Raw genomic sequence first — 16219 nt, 5'->3', positions numbered from 1 at the left:
CATTATGGCTGATTGCTTTTACAGAAAAGCGCTCTGGTATGAATATGAAACAAGCCTGTCGCCTCACAGTAGAGCACCTTTTCATAAACTGATTTGTGACTACAATATATTCATCCAACATGCTTCCAAAACTGTTTGGAGAAAAAACAAAGAAATCCTATTTTCTATTTCAGAAATAAATTACTTTTCGTGGTCCTGCAAAGTAATCTTCAGTGCAGTTCTCTACTTCACTCTAACTGTTACAGATTACTTTGGGTTTTTCAGAAATGTACGCCATTAATGAATAATGCATCTGGTGATGCGACAATGCAATCACACCAAATACAATTTAATCTGCCTTTGTGTTTTAGATGTTATTTATAAATGTAGCTATGTGGTAAGTTTATTCATGTAATCTTCTTTCAGCTGCTCCATTTAGGGAGCCACAGCGGCTCATCTGCCTCCATCTCCCTCTATCCCTAGCCTCCTCGTCTGTCAAACCAACCCTTCACTACATCCATAAATCTTCTCTGTGGTCTTTTCCTCCTGCCTGGCAGTTCCATATTTAACATCCTTGGACCAATACATTCACCATCCCTCCTCTGCGCTTGTCCAAACCATCTCACTTTATCTCCAACCCATTCAACTTGAGTTGCTCCTCTGATACACTCGTTTCTAATCTTGTCCTTTCTGGTCACTCCTAATGAAAATATTAGCATGTTCAGTTTATTAATGTCATATTTATGTAAATGTTACTTAAATATTAATTCATGTGTTCGCTGTTTTTCTATTTAATACAACAGGAACATTTTATGTGTATTGTGTAACAACCTAAAGATAATTTAAATTAAGCGTCTTTAAAAAGTTTTTATTTGATTTAAAGTCTGACAGTAGATGAAAGAGGTTTGAAATGAGACTGCGATAAATGACATAATAATAAAAGAGTCACTAAAACTTGCAAATAAGGTCTTGTTCCTGAAGATTTTGCATTATAAATGTTGTCAGAGTTTGTTATAGAGGCCATCAGGCTGGATGATGCCTTGCATATGTTTACCTTACCTTAATAAAAGTGATCTTGCACTGACAAATATCACTGCTGGAGTTTCTGATGGTGATCTCCCCATAGTGCTCGATCCAGCGCTGCCCACTGAGAATGTTGTGGATGCAAGAGGTCACTTTGTTCCACTCGTAATGGTCTCCAAATCTGTCATTTTCCAAAAAATATGGACACTGTTACATATTAGAGTTATAATATAAATAATTTATCTGTATCTGTATGTGGTTCAGACACAAAAATAAAATATGAAAACATTTTTCCACCACAGACGAAGAGTGGGGAATTGTTACTGATCTGAATGGAAAAAGAACAGGAGAGGAAAAATACTGTGAATCGTGCTAAACCCCCGCTGCGTGATTTTCTCTACACGTCTGCACAATGCCCAGGCAGGGGTCTGTCCAGCGCCAATGTAAATGAGGCAGAAGAGACTCACCCTGGCAGAGTTACATGAGTGGTCCCCACAGGAACAATCTCCATTGACTTTCCCCAGAACTTGTTCTTACACCTCACGTCTGCAAAAACAATTGAACAAATGAACATTCATTCCAGACAAACAGGTGCTCTTCTAGTATTTACGATCGCTGACAATGGATCAAAATCAATATTCCAGTACCTTGCCAAAACATAAAATTTTTAGACTCTGCATGGCAAGCTGAGATTGGTGGGTGATGGCTGACCTGATGTAAAGGGGATTAAAATGCTTTGTTAATCACACAAAGAGCTCTGTGTTGAGTTTTTTGAACAGTGCTATACAATAAAACATAAAAACGTAAATATTCATATGAATCCAGTCAGATAACAAATCAAGAATCATTCATACCTGCTCTGCAACAAATCGTAAGCCTTTATCCGGCCGGTCACATTCATATGTTTCTCCAAGAACAGGGTTGAAAGGCTTTCCCCCAGTTCTGTAGTAGCTGGATGCATAACCGGACACAACGAATGTAGCGATGTATATCTACAAAAAAGGATAAACCTGAGCAGCAAGTACCACTTTAATTGTAATTTTTATTACAGGATGAGTGACTGAGTGAACACTGAACTGAGCTCTATCATCCATTTAATTTAATATTATATGTGTGTTACTTTATTGCTTAATAATGAAAGTCAAATCCCAATTTGATTCTTAGCAGTTCTAATTTCCGCTTCTTTTTAGCCTAATGAGCAGAGTAAGTGTCTGAATAGTCCTCCAGTAGTTTCAGTAAACCGAGAGAGCACTGATAGCTTCTCTACCTCATAATGAGAGGCCACAGCCTGGAGCTTTCGGCCCGTTTGTGATGCTCTGTAGGTCTAAACATTGTTTGTCAAGGTCTTATTTGAACTTTTATATTGGTATTTATTGAGCTTGTTTATGGATTTTATTTATGGACTTTTTTTTCATTCAGCACAATTTTTTTCTTTCATTTATTTGTCTCCCTGTGATGTTTTATAACTCGTTAGTCCAAACAAATTGCCTCTCATGGGATTAATAAACTGTCAGTATTTGTACTGACTCTAACATCAGCTGCTTTTCCTTTTTACACTTACGCTGGCCAGCCACTTTGTTTGGCACACCCAGTCAACTGCTCGTTAAAGCAAATATCTAATCAGTCAATCACATGGCAGCAACTCAGTGACTTTAGGCTCTGAATAAGATGACCTAATGAAGTTCAAAGTGATCATCAGAATGAGGAAAAAAGGGGATTTAGGTGAGTTTTGAAGGTTGTTGATGACAGATCTGAGTACTTTGCAAAGTGCTGATTGGGATTTGCCTACAAACACATTTCCTGGGGTTGGCAAAGAACTGATAATGCCAGAGGTCAGAGGAGAATGTATAGACTGCTTCATACAGATAGGAAGGCAACAGTAACTGAAATAACCACTTCTTACAACCAAGGTATGCAGACGTGCATCTACGAGTGCACAACACCATCATTAAACCTTGAAGCAGATGGACTACAGGAGAAGAAGACCGCACCATGTGTCATACCTGTCAGCTAAGAACAGGAAACTGAGGCTCAGCAAAATCGAACAATAGAAGATTGGAAAGATGTTTCCTAGTTGGACGTAAATCACATGGATCCAACATGAAACGGTGTAATGGATATTTTCTTAGCGCACTTTGGGTTCCATAAGACCAACTGAGCATTGCTTCAGCCTTCCTGAGTGTTGTTGCTGGCTATATTCATAATTTATAACTACAGTTTACTCATGCTGTCATGGCTACTTCCAGTAGATTAATGTTTCACGTCCCAAAGGTCAGATCATGTCAAACCAGCTTCTTGAACATGAAAGTGAGTTCACTTAACTCAAATGACCTCCCCAGTCATCAGAGCTCAATGCAATAGAGCACCTTTGGGATGTGGTGGATAAGGACATTCACAAATCTTCAGCATGTGTGATGGCATCGTATCAATATTGACCCTCATCTCTGAAGAATGTTTCCAGCATCTTGTCGAGTCAATGCCATGAAGTATTAAGGCAGTTCTAAAGGCAACAGGGGGTCAAACCTGGTACTAGCAGGGTATACCTAATAAAGTGACTGCTGAATGTATTTACTGTATGTTGTGCATATGTCTTATTTGTCTTATTCCACAGGGTCTATCTCAAAAAACTACAAAGTTAGTCAGTGCAAAACTCATCATGCCGTCTTCCTGCTAAAAATCTTACAGGTAGATCAGACTCTCTCACGTAAAGGCAGTGCACCGCAGTCCCTGAAAGCCAACCAGCAACAATTGTGCGTTAGCTCTAGTTGGCTATATACGGCATCTCTTACTTGTCACGCTAGTCTTACCAACAGCAGCTCTTTTTCTCATGAAAGTAAACAAGTAAGCTGAACAAAAAAGGCCCAGCCCACGCACTCAAACAGCGAAACTGCATTCTCACCATACGTTCAAAAGGGTCCTGTGTGTTGGCGGCCCTGTCTAGCAGCTCACTGTACTCCAGCTCCTCACACAGTCTCTGCAGGGTGTTGAGGGGTTCATTAAGTTGCACAGGCATTGCCACCTTGGAAAGGTCTTTGCCTATGTTGTTCCTAAGGATGTTCCACAAGCTGATGGAGGTGTTGCTCGGGCTGGGTGTGGGCAGACAGGATCTACGGCGATAACGAACAGTGCCTTCTTCCACAGAGCCTGAAAAGAGGGACACCTTGATAATACATACTGACAAGCCAGTGTACAAAAATGTCATTTGTATATAAACGCATAAAAGTGCCCCAAGGCCAGTACTGTAATGACTTTACCCGAGTTTGGTCTTTCACTTTCGGTCTCATTACTGAAGTTGTCCATGGAAATGTTGTCACTAATGTCACTGATATATGAGTCATCCTCTGATACCTACAAAGAAAAAAAATATTCAAGTTGTTTTAATATCACCGACAAAAAGGGAATGAACGGGTCTCTTTTAACATCTTGTCACATCTGCAGAAGATCTAAAGTGGTGGAGATGAAGGTTCTCTTAGGACATGGTGGCAGAGCTGTACCTCGGCTCGCTGTATTTTTAGATGAAAGTAATTAACTTTCATTTTCACATTGCTTCCGCTCCAGGTGCTACCTCATCAAGTATGCCACATGAGCACTGAAGGAAGAGGAAGCTGAACTAACATAGGGCAGATTTGTTTTATGACACATATCATAAAAAAATGGATTTAAGACTTACAGGACGTTAAGTTAAATGGCATTTTCCCCCCTTTCTCTAATAAAATACCATGAATTGTCCAGTGTGGTTACAAAATTTAGGCCAGTTATCAGACACAGAGACAAAAGTGAAGAAATCCTGGGTGACAGGCAATAAATAAAGTAAGAGCCACTGGTGGAGATTTTGTTCTGGTTGTGCTTGTGTAAACAAGACAAATTACTCCAAACATCAACAGCAATGATAATTCCATTATGTAGCTCTAAACATCAGTTTGCTACAAGCAAAAAGACCCAACATCACGACTACTGACGACAAACAGTTTAGTCTCCACACTTACCTCATTTTCAGAAGAGCTAGCAGATAACAGAACCTCCTGTGCGTCGAAGAACTCGGACAAAGACTCCGCGATTGAAGCTCTGCTCTCATTGGATACTTGGTGTACGAGGGGATGGGCTTCATCTACAGATTCCTGTTTCTAAGAGAAACAATGTCCACAGCTATAATAGGAACACAGAAAAGGGCCCCACCATCATTCCCGGGGTGGCAATCACAGTGTCATTGAGAATACAACACAATCACAACATGCAGAGTATGACGATCGCAACACCCACAAATTTAATCTGCAATATATTGAAAGACAGTCATTTATAATACATAATTGAAAATATATTGGCTGACATCACACCCATCATACACTTTTTTTAATTTCTTCACTGATTTAACAAATGTATAGGTTTATAAACATTAACAAACAGCTGAGTGACATTATGCAGTCGTCTCAACATGGGTGTGTCTGCATCCAATCATACTGTTATCAGTCAAATAGGCCAAATGATGAACTGCTGAAAACATGAACACTTCAGAATCAAAATTTCATAAGTCAATTTATTCCTACCTAGAGACTGCCTGACAATATACTACTGTATTAAATAAAGTAAGAATAATTACAGTGAGAAGTGAGGCTGCATGCCTGCCCTGCACACATCTCAGAAAATAACTGACAAGCATGCAGTTGATGCCAATATGAGATAGCTTTCCACACATGGACTTGAGCGTCCCAATCTACCCCTTGTTATTGGTGAAGCTGATTAATTAACATGGAGATGTTCTCAGAGGAGGCGTATTAGTTTTGCTCTGTGTGTTCGACAAATTTCCAGGGACACAATTAAGCAGATCGGCTCGCTTTGTGTGATCAGCAAATCCGATTAAACGAGCAAAGAGTTTCCTTTAGAAGACGATTATATGGAGCTCGAAGCCTTCCTCTGAACCGTGTCACGGTGAGACGTCTGGTTATGCAACGACAAGGCTGAGAGGAAGATGGAGTGTTCCCCAAAAGAAAGTTCTGTTAATTTTTCTCATATTGACTGAGTTGAATGAGGGGGTGAGAGGAGAGTGACATTTGTTGATTCTAGATGAGAGGAAAAGGACAGCTTATTCATTCTGTGGCAAATTCAAGCTTGCGGGGGATAAAAATAAAGACAGATATATAAGAATAATCGTCATGAAGGTGGGGGAATCGAGTCACTGCATTCCTGCACCCACCTGCACAGGGGCAGTGAGCGTTATTAGTGTGGGCTCTATGATCTGGGACTCAGCATGAATCTTGCACAGGCGTTCTCTCAGCTCTGAGTTCTGGGCTAAAGCCTGGAAAAAAATAACCAGTTTAAACACTGATTACTGCAAACACCCGAGCTTTGAAATGCTTGAAATCCTCAGCACACATCAACACCAGGCTAATTTGGAGTTGTGTAATCTCAAGAAAATCAGTAAACGTCACATTTACCCATTTACGTACTGGAGAGGCATGCTATCACCTGTTATTATGTCAAGTGGAACAGAGTAAGCAAACCAGAGAAACCAATAAGAAAAGCTAAAAGCTTAAATCCAGCAGGCTATAGCAGACACCACACAAATCTGAATGTGTAAAGAAATACTTGTGCCGCATTAGAATTTGTGCGGTCTCGACGCCAACACATTTCTTCGCTGACTACATGACAATGAACATGTACAACCAAAGACAGAAAACAGAAAAACAAGCCTCTGGTGGGAGGCAGCAGCCACAGGAAACATGACTGTTGAATGCGGTCTCATTTAGGGGGGCTGACATCATACCAGCAGCTAGCAATCCCTCTAAAATACTCGTAAATGTGTCACGCTTGACAAACGGTGTGGGAGGACACGACATACGAGAGAAGTGTAAAAGCAAAAAAAATTTTAAAAAGGAAGTAAAAAAGGAGAACAGCTAATACCTATTTCTGGTGAAAACATCCGCTTGCAAACAATGTGCAAGGTGGTGTGTTATTTCACATACCGCAGCCAGCGTGTTCTTCAGATTTACAACTTGTGGAGAGGTGGGGGGGCAGGTTTCGTGATCCAGGCATTGTTTTAATCTCTCTCTCTCTGATGTCAGTGTGCTCAGGGCTGCCTTCATGGTTGTATGCACTGGGAGCAACAAGAGACACAAAAAGAGGGAATCTTTCACAGTGAGCCAATTTTTATTTCGTTCAGAGCAACTTAGTCACATACAGTGATAGTCCACTGCACCGCACTAAATAAAACATGAAATTTTCATTGTCTCCTAATGCTCAGTAAGCCACAGCTTTAGTTTTTAGAACATTCATTTCACCACTTCACTTCACGTTATAATCACTGCTTTGGAAAGATCATTATTTGAAAAACCCTGCCATTATAAATGATTAAGCCCATCACACATCTTTAGCTCCATAATTTTAAATGTGTGCATAAATTCAGCAGTTTAAATAGCAGCAGAACTGACAGCAGTTCTCTGGAGTAAGTTTAAAACTGTAAAGCCTTTATGTAAAAAACAAATGAATTTCATTACTCCATGTCAAGCACCAAGAATCTGCATAGAAAATTCCAAAGAGGACAGAAGGAAAATTATATTCATCCTCTATGCGTCAGCCACTTCCTTACAAAGAGATTTAACAGGTTTTGTGGCACAAAAAACAAACTTCTGACTTAATAACAGCTAGAAGACGTCCACATAACTAACAGCAACTAACACTTCAACTTGTTAGAAGTAGCAACACCACACCAGTCTTAGCTTTCGTGCAGATTTATCGGAAGCAGATTGAGGAGTTTTAAAAATGTGTGCTTTATAGAGTTTTATCTGAAACTAGAGTTCATAAAACTGTTAAATTATTTTCACTCACAGTTGGTGGCAACACGACAGAAGTCTTCTTGCAGCTTGGCCACATCAAAAGGGGAGTCCAGGGATTCAGGATCGGCTTTATCATTGCTCAGTGCAGCAGTGGATAGGTTGGGGTTTGAGGCATGGAGGCGGACAGAGCCAGAAGAGATGCAGCTCGGTACCTAGAGCAGAGCAGGAAGAAAAACTGGAGATACTCACAATGAAATATAAAAACAAATTAAGCATGATCACACGTCTCTGTCATGTTGTCTACCTGCAGAGTTGTTTTGACATCTTTGTTGTAGTTTTTAGTGCGCCACTTCTTTGGAAGTCTCTTTTCTTTTTTGGGGCTGTCAAAAGTAGACGTCTAAGAGAGCAGATGTGAAATTATTGACAATCAGGCCATAGAGGATTTTTTTGTCTTTAAAGGAAGGCTTTTTATGGCTTCTATATTTAATAAGAGGTGAGTTAAGGTCAACAGAAAATAACTTAATAATGTTTTGTATCATCAAAAAAGTTGCCCTGCATGTAAAGTAACCAGAAATACTGCAGCGCTGACCTGCAGTGCTTGGATGGATGGAGCAGAATAAGTCCGGTGAATTACTTCCATACTCTGAAGCAGGTGGTTAAGCTCTAGGAGATAGGCCTCACATACTGATAAGTCTGTCGGGATGAGGAAAAACACTAATAGTTATAAAAGGAGGTACAAAGTGAAAAAGAAAACAAGACAGTTAAAAAGGCTAAGGTGAGAAAAAGGGCAGGCATGTGTTAGTTGGGCCTATTAAGTGAACTCAATAACCAGTCTCTGTAGAAACTGCAGAGAGGGCTGACATATCCTAATCTGTCATCAACACGTTTGGTGATTTCAGTTTGACAAAGTTAGAGGATGCCACATCTGCTTACTGAACCATATGCACTATGTTATATATGCTTTATTCAAATAGAGTCCTCAGTTTGGCGATTCACCTCCCAAGATATCTATTTCTGCTTTTTGCATCTTTTTCAAGCATGAACAGCAGCCTGTAGAGCAAGCCTAAAAACCTCTTACATTACCAGAATCAGAAAAACACCTTCAAACTGCATCTGCCTCAGAAAGAGAAGGTTAGTCAAAGGCAAGAGATAATCAATCCGAACTGTCCACGACCTGACAAATGTCCAAGACAAAGGACCCTAATTTAACAACTGACAAACAGTGAGGCTGAGCTCAGTGAGGCTTTTTCTTTATTTAGTCTATGACAAATTAAAGATCCTAAGTCGATTTTAAGTACTAAAATTGCGTTCAGTGCCTTTGAACTTTGAATCCCTGAAAGACAACAGAAGACGACTAAAGTAGATTATGATTGTATTATCATTGGAGATAGTTGTATCATTGTCAAAGTCAAGTGACACTTTCATGAATGCAAATACAGACAGCTTACCACAAAGTGCAAACCAAGTCAGTCACCTGATCTCAGCCCAACACGGATAATAAACACAGAGAGACTTACAAACAAACACCAACTGAAGGTGGCTGAGGTAAAGGCCTGGCAGAGCATCTCAAGGGAGGAAACTGCTTGCATGCTTTGCAGTCAAGTATTAAAAATAAATATTAAATTTAAAATTATGTTAATGTGTCCTATTATTTTACGGGATTATGTTTAATCTCATATCTGTTAATGAAATACTTTTGTCAGACCCTTTGAATTAGAGCTGAAAGTCTACCCTTCAATCATCATCAATCATTGCTGCCATCCATTAAAAACAATGCCATGTGGATTTCTTTCTCTCCAAAGGACTGGCTTTGCCATGGTTTCATATAGAGAGGTCTCATAAACAGATGTTCAAATTGTGACAGTGTTTGAACATAAAAATAATGAAATGACAGACAACTAAATAAGCACCAGTCCAACTGAAACCATGTTCTGTTTGTAAATGTGCGCATCAGTTGTTGTGTCCATTTTCCAAAGTTTCTGGATTACAAAGTGCTGACAGCACATCATCAGAATCTTAATGAATGAAAACTGAGACAAACAGTGCATTAGTAATCACCAGCTTTGTTTCTTTATGATCACCACTCTGCCAGCCTCATCTAACTTGCAAATGAGACAGCAGGCGTACACAATTATAGAAGCATTTCCCAACTAACATAAATATATTAGAAATGGTTAGATCGCTTCCTCCATGACCCGGACCCTGACAAGAAGCAGGAAAAGGGTATAAATGAAAAAGCTGGGCTCTCTAACAATCTAATATCTTTGACTGGTATCGGTAGCATCGTTGTAAGCAGGAAACTTTGCATGACCTCTCTTACTTATCTGCATCATATTCACCGATCAGCCACAACAATAAAACCAAGTGAAGTGAATAACATCGATCATTGTAGCACAATATAGCGCTCTGCTGGGAAACCTTGGGTTGTGGCGTTCGTGCAGATATTAGTTTAACATGTACCACCCACATAAAATTTGATACACACCAAACAGACCAGCCATGGCAGCAGCAGCATCATGATACACTCTACCACAAGGAAGAGTGCATTTCCACAGATTAAGGACTGCAAAAAAGAGCCAAAAGCACAATACGAGGAAGGTACGGTTAAATTTTAAATGGCTTTATCTGAGTTGATTATTTTCCTCAGCAAAACCGTAATCACATTGGGGATCATCATCCAGGTGGAAAATTGAAGATTTTTAAACAACTAGTACAAGAATGCATCTTATGACTTCAATAAAAGTGCAAATTATCTCAGACAGAGATAAAAATCCCAAATTAAACAATGTGTCTTAGAGCTATGAGCTCTCCCCATTTTTGCCAGGCAAGTTCTTTTTTGTGGAAATTTTGCAGAAAGGCCCCAATAAGTGCAAAAAAATCAAATCATGAGAGGCTGCTCTTGTCTCTCACCTTTGAAGCATTTGTCCATTTCGTCAGATGACTGGAGCCAGGCAGCTACCTTTGCTTGGCTGTTGGAGTTTAAAGGGAAAGCTGCGGCATGATGCACTGTGGACTGCCTTCGTATAGTCAGGCACTGCGGTAACAAAGAGACCCAAAGGTCAGTTCAAAAACACTTTGGCTGTGTCATTAATTTTTTTAGCAGAGGGAATTCACTTCATTAAATACAACACATGGAATAATGATGCTCATGATGAAAAACACATCTTTTTTTTTTTCATTTTCATTTTAAACAGACCCGACCATTTTCAGTAACAGCATGCTGTGTGGCGCACAGTTATACCTTTCTAATAGGGGGCCCCTCGGCGATGCCAGGGGAGTTCGGGGAGGCATAATGGGGATAGAACAAGGACTTCTCGTTAGGGTACATGGCAATCTCATTTTGCCGATAAAGACGATGGTGACGCAGCTTGGATACCCATTCATCAAACAGCTCCTGAGACTTAATCTGTAGAGCAGATACCGCAATCAGAAAATCAGCACAAGGGCAAGTAAGATGGAAGAGGTGTGTCAGTGGAAAAACACACACACACAGGTACGGAGTGAGCAGTTATTCCCTCTGGCACACATATATATCACATGAGGTCATTCTGAAGTCATTTTAATGATGGCATCTGTACCAGGAATTAAAAAGCAAAAACTTGGGAAAAAAATGTTTAACCCCTTATAGCTACCCCTAATTTAAGCCTATAGGGATTCCCTTGTCTTTATTAGCCTTGTGGTTTACCTTCAGGTGATAGATGTTTTCCTCGGCATCAAGATCGATGCACTTGGCCTTCTTCTTAATGGCCATGACAGAGAGACCCACATCAATGCAACCATGCAGCTTCCCTTTCTCAATCTGTTGGTTGAAGACAGCGCTCAATGTTATGAATGCAACAGATGAAACTCAGTACAAACAATGCATAAAATAATAATCCCTTTTAGGCTGTGACGCGGCCCATGCGTAATTATGTGTGATCTGTAGGTAAAATACACAGTCTGATTGCTATCAACAATGAGGAGATTGAGAGAGAATTAGGGCCTATTGTATCTCTGGGCACAGGCGGTCAGCAGCCTGACAAGAACAATAAAAAAAGACATCAAGTGTCCTTTTTAATCTTCTGTAAATGATGAGCTCACACAGCATTCAGCCAGCAGCCTTTTGTACTCACATCAGCACTGCACTTGCCATACTTTAGGATACCCTTGTCCAGGAAAAAGTATCTCTGGAGGGAGAGAGAAGGACAATCAGCCTATGAGATACAACTGGACATGATATGCAACATCCCTGACAGCAAATCTAAAGTCAGTGTTATGAGTCTGAGGTCATGGTAGTCTCCTAAAATGCATGTTGTTGCAGTGGGATGCATGCCATTCCAGGCTATTGTCTTGCATCTGTCTTCCTTTATTACACTTCCTCTCACTCACTTGCAATATGTCTCATCCACTCAATTTGTAAATGCGATTCTTGGTGCTTTTACTGTACATCAACAGAATCAGACTGTTGAAAGCACAGAGACCTAAAAAGCTCCGACTGCAAGTCAATACTAAATGTATACAACCCTAGTAACCAACAGGCCATCAGCTAATGCATCTGAGAGGACCACCAAGATATCTAGGCATTATCCCAGGAAAAGCTTTCAGACAGAGTGTAAACAGGCGCTGACCCTGGTCACATGTGACTCCTCTGCGAGTCAAATTATCTACTACATAAGCTCATTCAATTAGTTTAAAACACAAATGACTCGTGTCAGCAGATTTTCAGAGGGAAGTGCCTAAAAAGTGCCGTGTGAAACGAGGACAATGAAATGACGTTAAGCTGTCAAGGCTTAAAGTATCACTACTCTGAATGATGAGTCACATGGGTCACACGAAGACCACACAGGTGCTCCATGTTACCTTGTGCCAGCCCTTCATTGGCCACTTTCTTCTTTTCATCATGTAGCCCTCCTGTTTCTGAGGCTCCTGGACACTGCTGAAGCTTCCACGCAGGCCTTCCACTATTTCCCAGCTGTCCTGTTGGAATACAATGGTTTATGAGAACTCTGAGACGACAGACATCTGCACGCCTATGCAAATCAAAGTTTCAGAGGAGGATTTATAAATGGAACTGAGCGAATCAACCACTCAGCAAGTGCCATAATCACACTCGAAGCATATTATAATCTTTGGCTGCTGGGGTTATTTAAATTTGATGCCACACTTTCATCAGTGTCAGTCAATCGGCAGGAGGCTCTATAAGTGGAAGATAAGCATTTTTTATAGATGTAGCCCTATGTAATAAGGTGTTCAGGGTGAAGTTATACAGACTTCTTTCCCCTCATGGGCGGTCATAGCAGATGGTTGCCCCTCCCTTAGTCTGGTTCTGCTGGAGGTTTCTTCCTGTTAAAAGGGAGTTTTTCATTCCTACTGTCAACAAAGCGCTTACTCATAGTTAGTCATGTGATTACTGGGGTTTTTCTCAGTTTTCTTTGTATTATTAATGGGTCTTTGCCTTACAATATAAAGCTGGTTGAGGCAACTGTTGTTGTGATTTGGCGCTATATAAATAAAAGTGAATTGAATTGAATTTACAAAATTAGCTTACCTGTTTAATCTCACTCTTCACAATAATAATAATTTCCTGAATGAGATTAGAACGGTCAAGCCCAAATCCCCTGCAATACAGAGATTAAGATGATATTTCATCACGGACTAATCCAGATAGCTTTGTTATGTGTTTCAGGAGTGAGAATTCCAGGAACGGAGGATGAATAGTATAACAGAGGCTTTTGTAATACCGTCGTGGGCACAGAATAATTTATCATTTGTGAACTATTTCGCTTTTAGTTTCTATCAGTGCTGAAACAATAAGACGATTAATCAACAGAAAGGGGTCTATCATTCAAATGAGCCAATGTTATAGATTATTTTCATATGACTACTTAGCAGTAAGCCTATAAATAATAGTGGAATGGGCATGCAGCCAGCAAAAATAACCCCGAGGAACAGTAGTGGGCTGTGAAGTAGTTATGACGCAGTGACCTTAGTTGGTAATGGAGACCCAAAAACAGTTTTCAACATACAGTCATTAGAAAATGATGCAGGTGTAAAAGAGTAAGTACATTTCATTAATTTTGTGCTGCTAAGTTGACATAATAAGAAAACTGAAAACATTATGAAGGGCAGTTTACACATCTACTGTCAATGTGCAAGAAATTATTAGAAATAATTAACAAATCAACTCATATGAACTCATAATGCTAATGATGGCATATTACACCTCAGGCTTATCTTTCAATTATCCAACTTAAGTATAAATCATGTACGTGTTACACCATAGGAGGGACGTTGGGCACTTGGGAGAGGTTAATCCTTGCTTGTTGTGTCAGTGTGTCCCTGACTGTATAAAAACACACTGTATCAGTCAGAGAGGCTGAATGCTGGTGGGTGAGGCAATCTAAAATAAACCCTCATATCTGAAGGGGATTGAACAAGGGCGTGGCCAGCAGGCTACAGTTCGACTCTCCCTCAGTGTTCGTCACGGCTCCAGGGCAGCACAGTCACACAGTGCGTCATTGTCACACACTGCCTGGACACTGTTCCTCAAGGTCAAGAGACACTTTGAGTAACAAGGCTCTGATAGGAGCGCCGAGAAGACAGCGTTGTTTCAGCATTACATAATTATAAACTGTGAATGTGTTCAGACTACTGCATTTAGACATCCTGTCCATTCCACCACATTTTGATATGTGTTATCATTTACAAAAACACTTTACAAATTAAATATTGAGGGTTTGGTTTGGAACAAATGGGAAAAAATGGTTACCAAGCTCTCTCTGAATGCAACTGAACCCACATAACAGTGTCACGACAGTCAGAATATTTCCTTATTCAAAGTTTTTCTTGCCAACGAGAATGTTTTTTTCGCCACTTTCTGCTTCCCCAAAGTGATGAGCCTTAAGTGTCTGTTTGTCCTGTGGACAGTACTAGAGTAGGACTTTATTACTTTCATTTCCAAAAGGAAAAGGCTGTTTTTGGTAATGAAAAATTAATGAGTCGACAGCCTGCAGATAAACGCTCGATGCAAATGCAAAACAGTTTGTTCATGGTGCCAGCATCTTCTTTATGTGGTGTGTCAGAGAATTACTTTGGAGGATACTGTTGCGGTTTAGTAATTCAGAGCACTCCAATGTCTTCCACATTTGTAGAAATACCCTGGTTTTATAGTGAGGAAGGGGTAGGAAAATCCTAATGAAAAAACGCCTCCTTTTAGGCAGCTTTTAGTTTTTGCTGCATGACATCTATAAAACAAAACGTAGCTAGATCTACTATTGTATTATAATTCCTAGGAGGCAGAGAAAAATATCTGAGGACTGGCAGTTACAACTTTTTCAATTAAATCTTCATTATGGGGAAAAAAAAATCCAGCCTTCCTCCCTTCCACATACATGACACCAGCGAAAACGTCTGTAAGTATAACGCGAGTGTTACCTGTCGGCTGTCATGTTTGGATGAAGAGCTGCTGTTGCTGCGTGACAGGGAGGAGATCTTCTGTGACATGGCTGAGCCGCGATCCTCCGAGCTCATCTTGCTGCAGGTTTGCCGGGTCCAGGCTACAGCTGGTGTACAAAGAACATTACTCTAAGAGAAGAAGGAGTGGAGAAGAGGTCGGGGAGAGGGGGGCGGAGATGGTTTGAATACTTTACGAGCCTTTTAGATCCCACTGAAAAATACATTAGGCTATTTAGAGTGATCAGTTTTTCCATCTCCAAAAGCTACTCAAAGTTTCGCAACATCAGCAAACAAAGATGACTGACAGGACTAGAGGATCTAAATTGGACTGCAGATGAAGAGACCACAGATTTAAATTATTCATATCGCACTATTTCAGCATTTAACGGCCACACAAATCCAAATCCTCTGCTTGAAGAACACTTACAGTGTAGAGCAACGTATTGAGATTTACTTATTGAAAGCACAGAGCTACTGTCTAACCATGAAACTGGCAAATCTCATGTTGTATATGCTGTTTAAGCTGTTTTAGCATCTCTATCACTGCTCTGCATCTACAAGCTGATTTGCAACCCACCTCCACCCAGCTCCTCTGACTCATCCTGTGTCTGACTTGATCAGTTATTTACAAGTACTCTGAGGTATATGGTGGGTGAGGGGGGTGTGGGGTGTATTGGTGGTAGAATGACAAGGAGGTCCCAGAACAGAGCACTACCACCAAGTATATAGACTCACCAACCACTTTATTAGGTATCTGTTAACGTGTTCATTAATGAACACACAGGCAAGTAACTATTAGCCAGCCATCACATTGGACCAACTCAGTGCATTTAGGCATGTAGATTGTTTAAACTGAGATTCAGAATGAGGAAGAAAGGTGATTTAAGTGACTTTGAGCATGACATGGTTGTCAACACTGGGATTTTACTCCAAAACCATCTCTAGGATTTACAGAGAATAGAGTAAAAAAGAAAAAATATCCAGTGAGCAGCAGTTCTTTGGGTGAAAATACC

At 40.3% G+C, this 16219-nt stretch overlaps 1 protein-coding gene across 4 annotated transcripts in view; it reads right to left on the bottom strand.

Moving 5' to 3' along the window:
* The window catches only part of osbpl3b (oxysterol binding protein-like 3b), a 34698-nt gene that overhangs the window by 3415 nt on the left and 15064 nt on the right, over positions 1 to 16219 (bottom strand). Inside the window, exons 2-20 of one of the 4 annotated variants that reach the window (XM_039620118.1) lie at positions 15186 to 15335; positions 12612 to 12728; positions 11885 to 11938; positions 11458 to 11571; positions 11014 to 11178; positions 10683 to 10806; positions 10258 to 10335; positions 8362 to 8465; positions 8077 to 8169; positions 7825 to 7984; positions 6963 to 7093; positions 6194 to 6295; positions 4989 to 5126; positions 4257 to 4350; positions 3902 to 4146; positions 1857 to 1994; positions 1650 to 1713; positions 1470 to 1548; positions 1039 to 1183 (exon numbers count right to left, since the gene is read on the bottom strand). In XM_039620118.1, the coding sequence (XP_039476052.1) occupies positions 1039 to 1183; positions 1470 to 1548; positions 1650 to 1713; positions 1857 to 1994; positions 3902 to 4146; positions 4257 to 4350; positions 4989 to 5126; positions 6194 to 6295; positions 6963 to 7093; positions 7825 to 7984; positions 8077 to 8169; positions 8362 to 8465; positions 10258 to 10335; positions 10683 to 10806; positions 11014 to 11178; positions 11458 to 11571; positions 11885 to 11938; positions 12612 to 12728; positions 15186 to 15281 (2241 nt within the window). In that variant the 5' untranslated portion in view covers positions 15282 to 15335. The remainder of the gene's footprint in view (positions 1 to 1038; positions 1184 to 1469; positions 1549 to 1649; positions 1714 to 1856; positions 1995 to 3901; positions 4147 to 4256; positions 4351 to 4988; positions 5127 to 6193; positions 6296 to 6962; positions 7094 to 7824; positions 7985 to 8076; positions 8170 to 8361; positions 8466 to 10257; positions 10336 to 10682; positions 10807 to 11013; positions 11179 to 11457; positions 11572 to 11884; positions 11939 to 12611; positions 12729 to 15185; positions 15336 to 16219) is intronic. The other 3 variants (XM_039620120.1, XM_039620121.1, XM_039620119.1) reach the window with 3 other exon arrangements.

Source organism: Oreochromis aureus, linkage group 11 (genome assembly GCF_013358895.1).
Source record: "Oreochromis aureus strain Israel breed Guangdong linkage group 11, ZZ_aureus, whole genome shotgun sequence".
NCBI lineage: Eukaryota > Metazoa > Chordata > Actinopteri > Cichliformes > Cichlidae > Oreochromis > Oreochromis aureus.
This window is presented reverse-complemented; position numbering and strand designations above follow the sequence as displayed.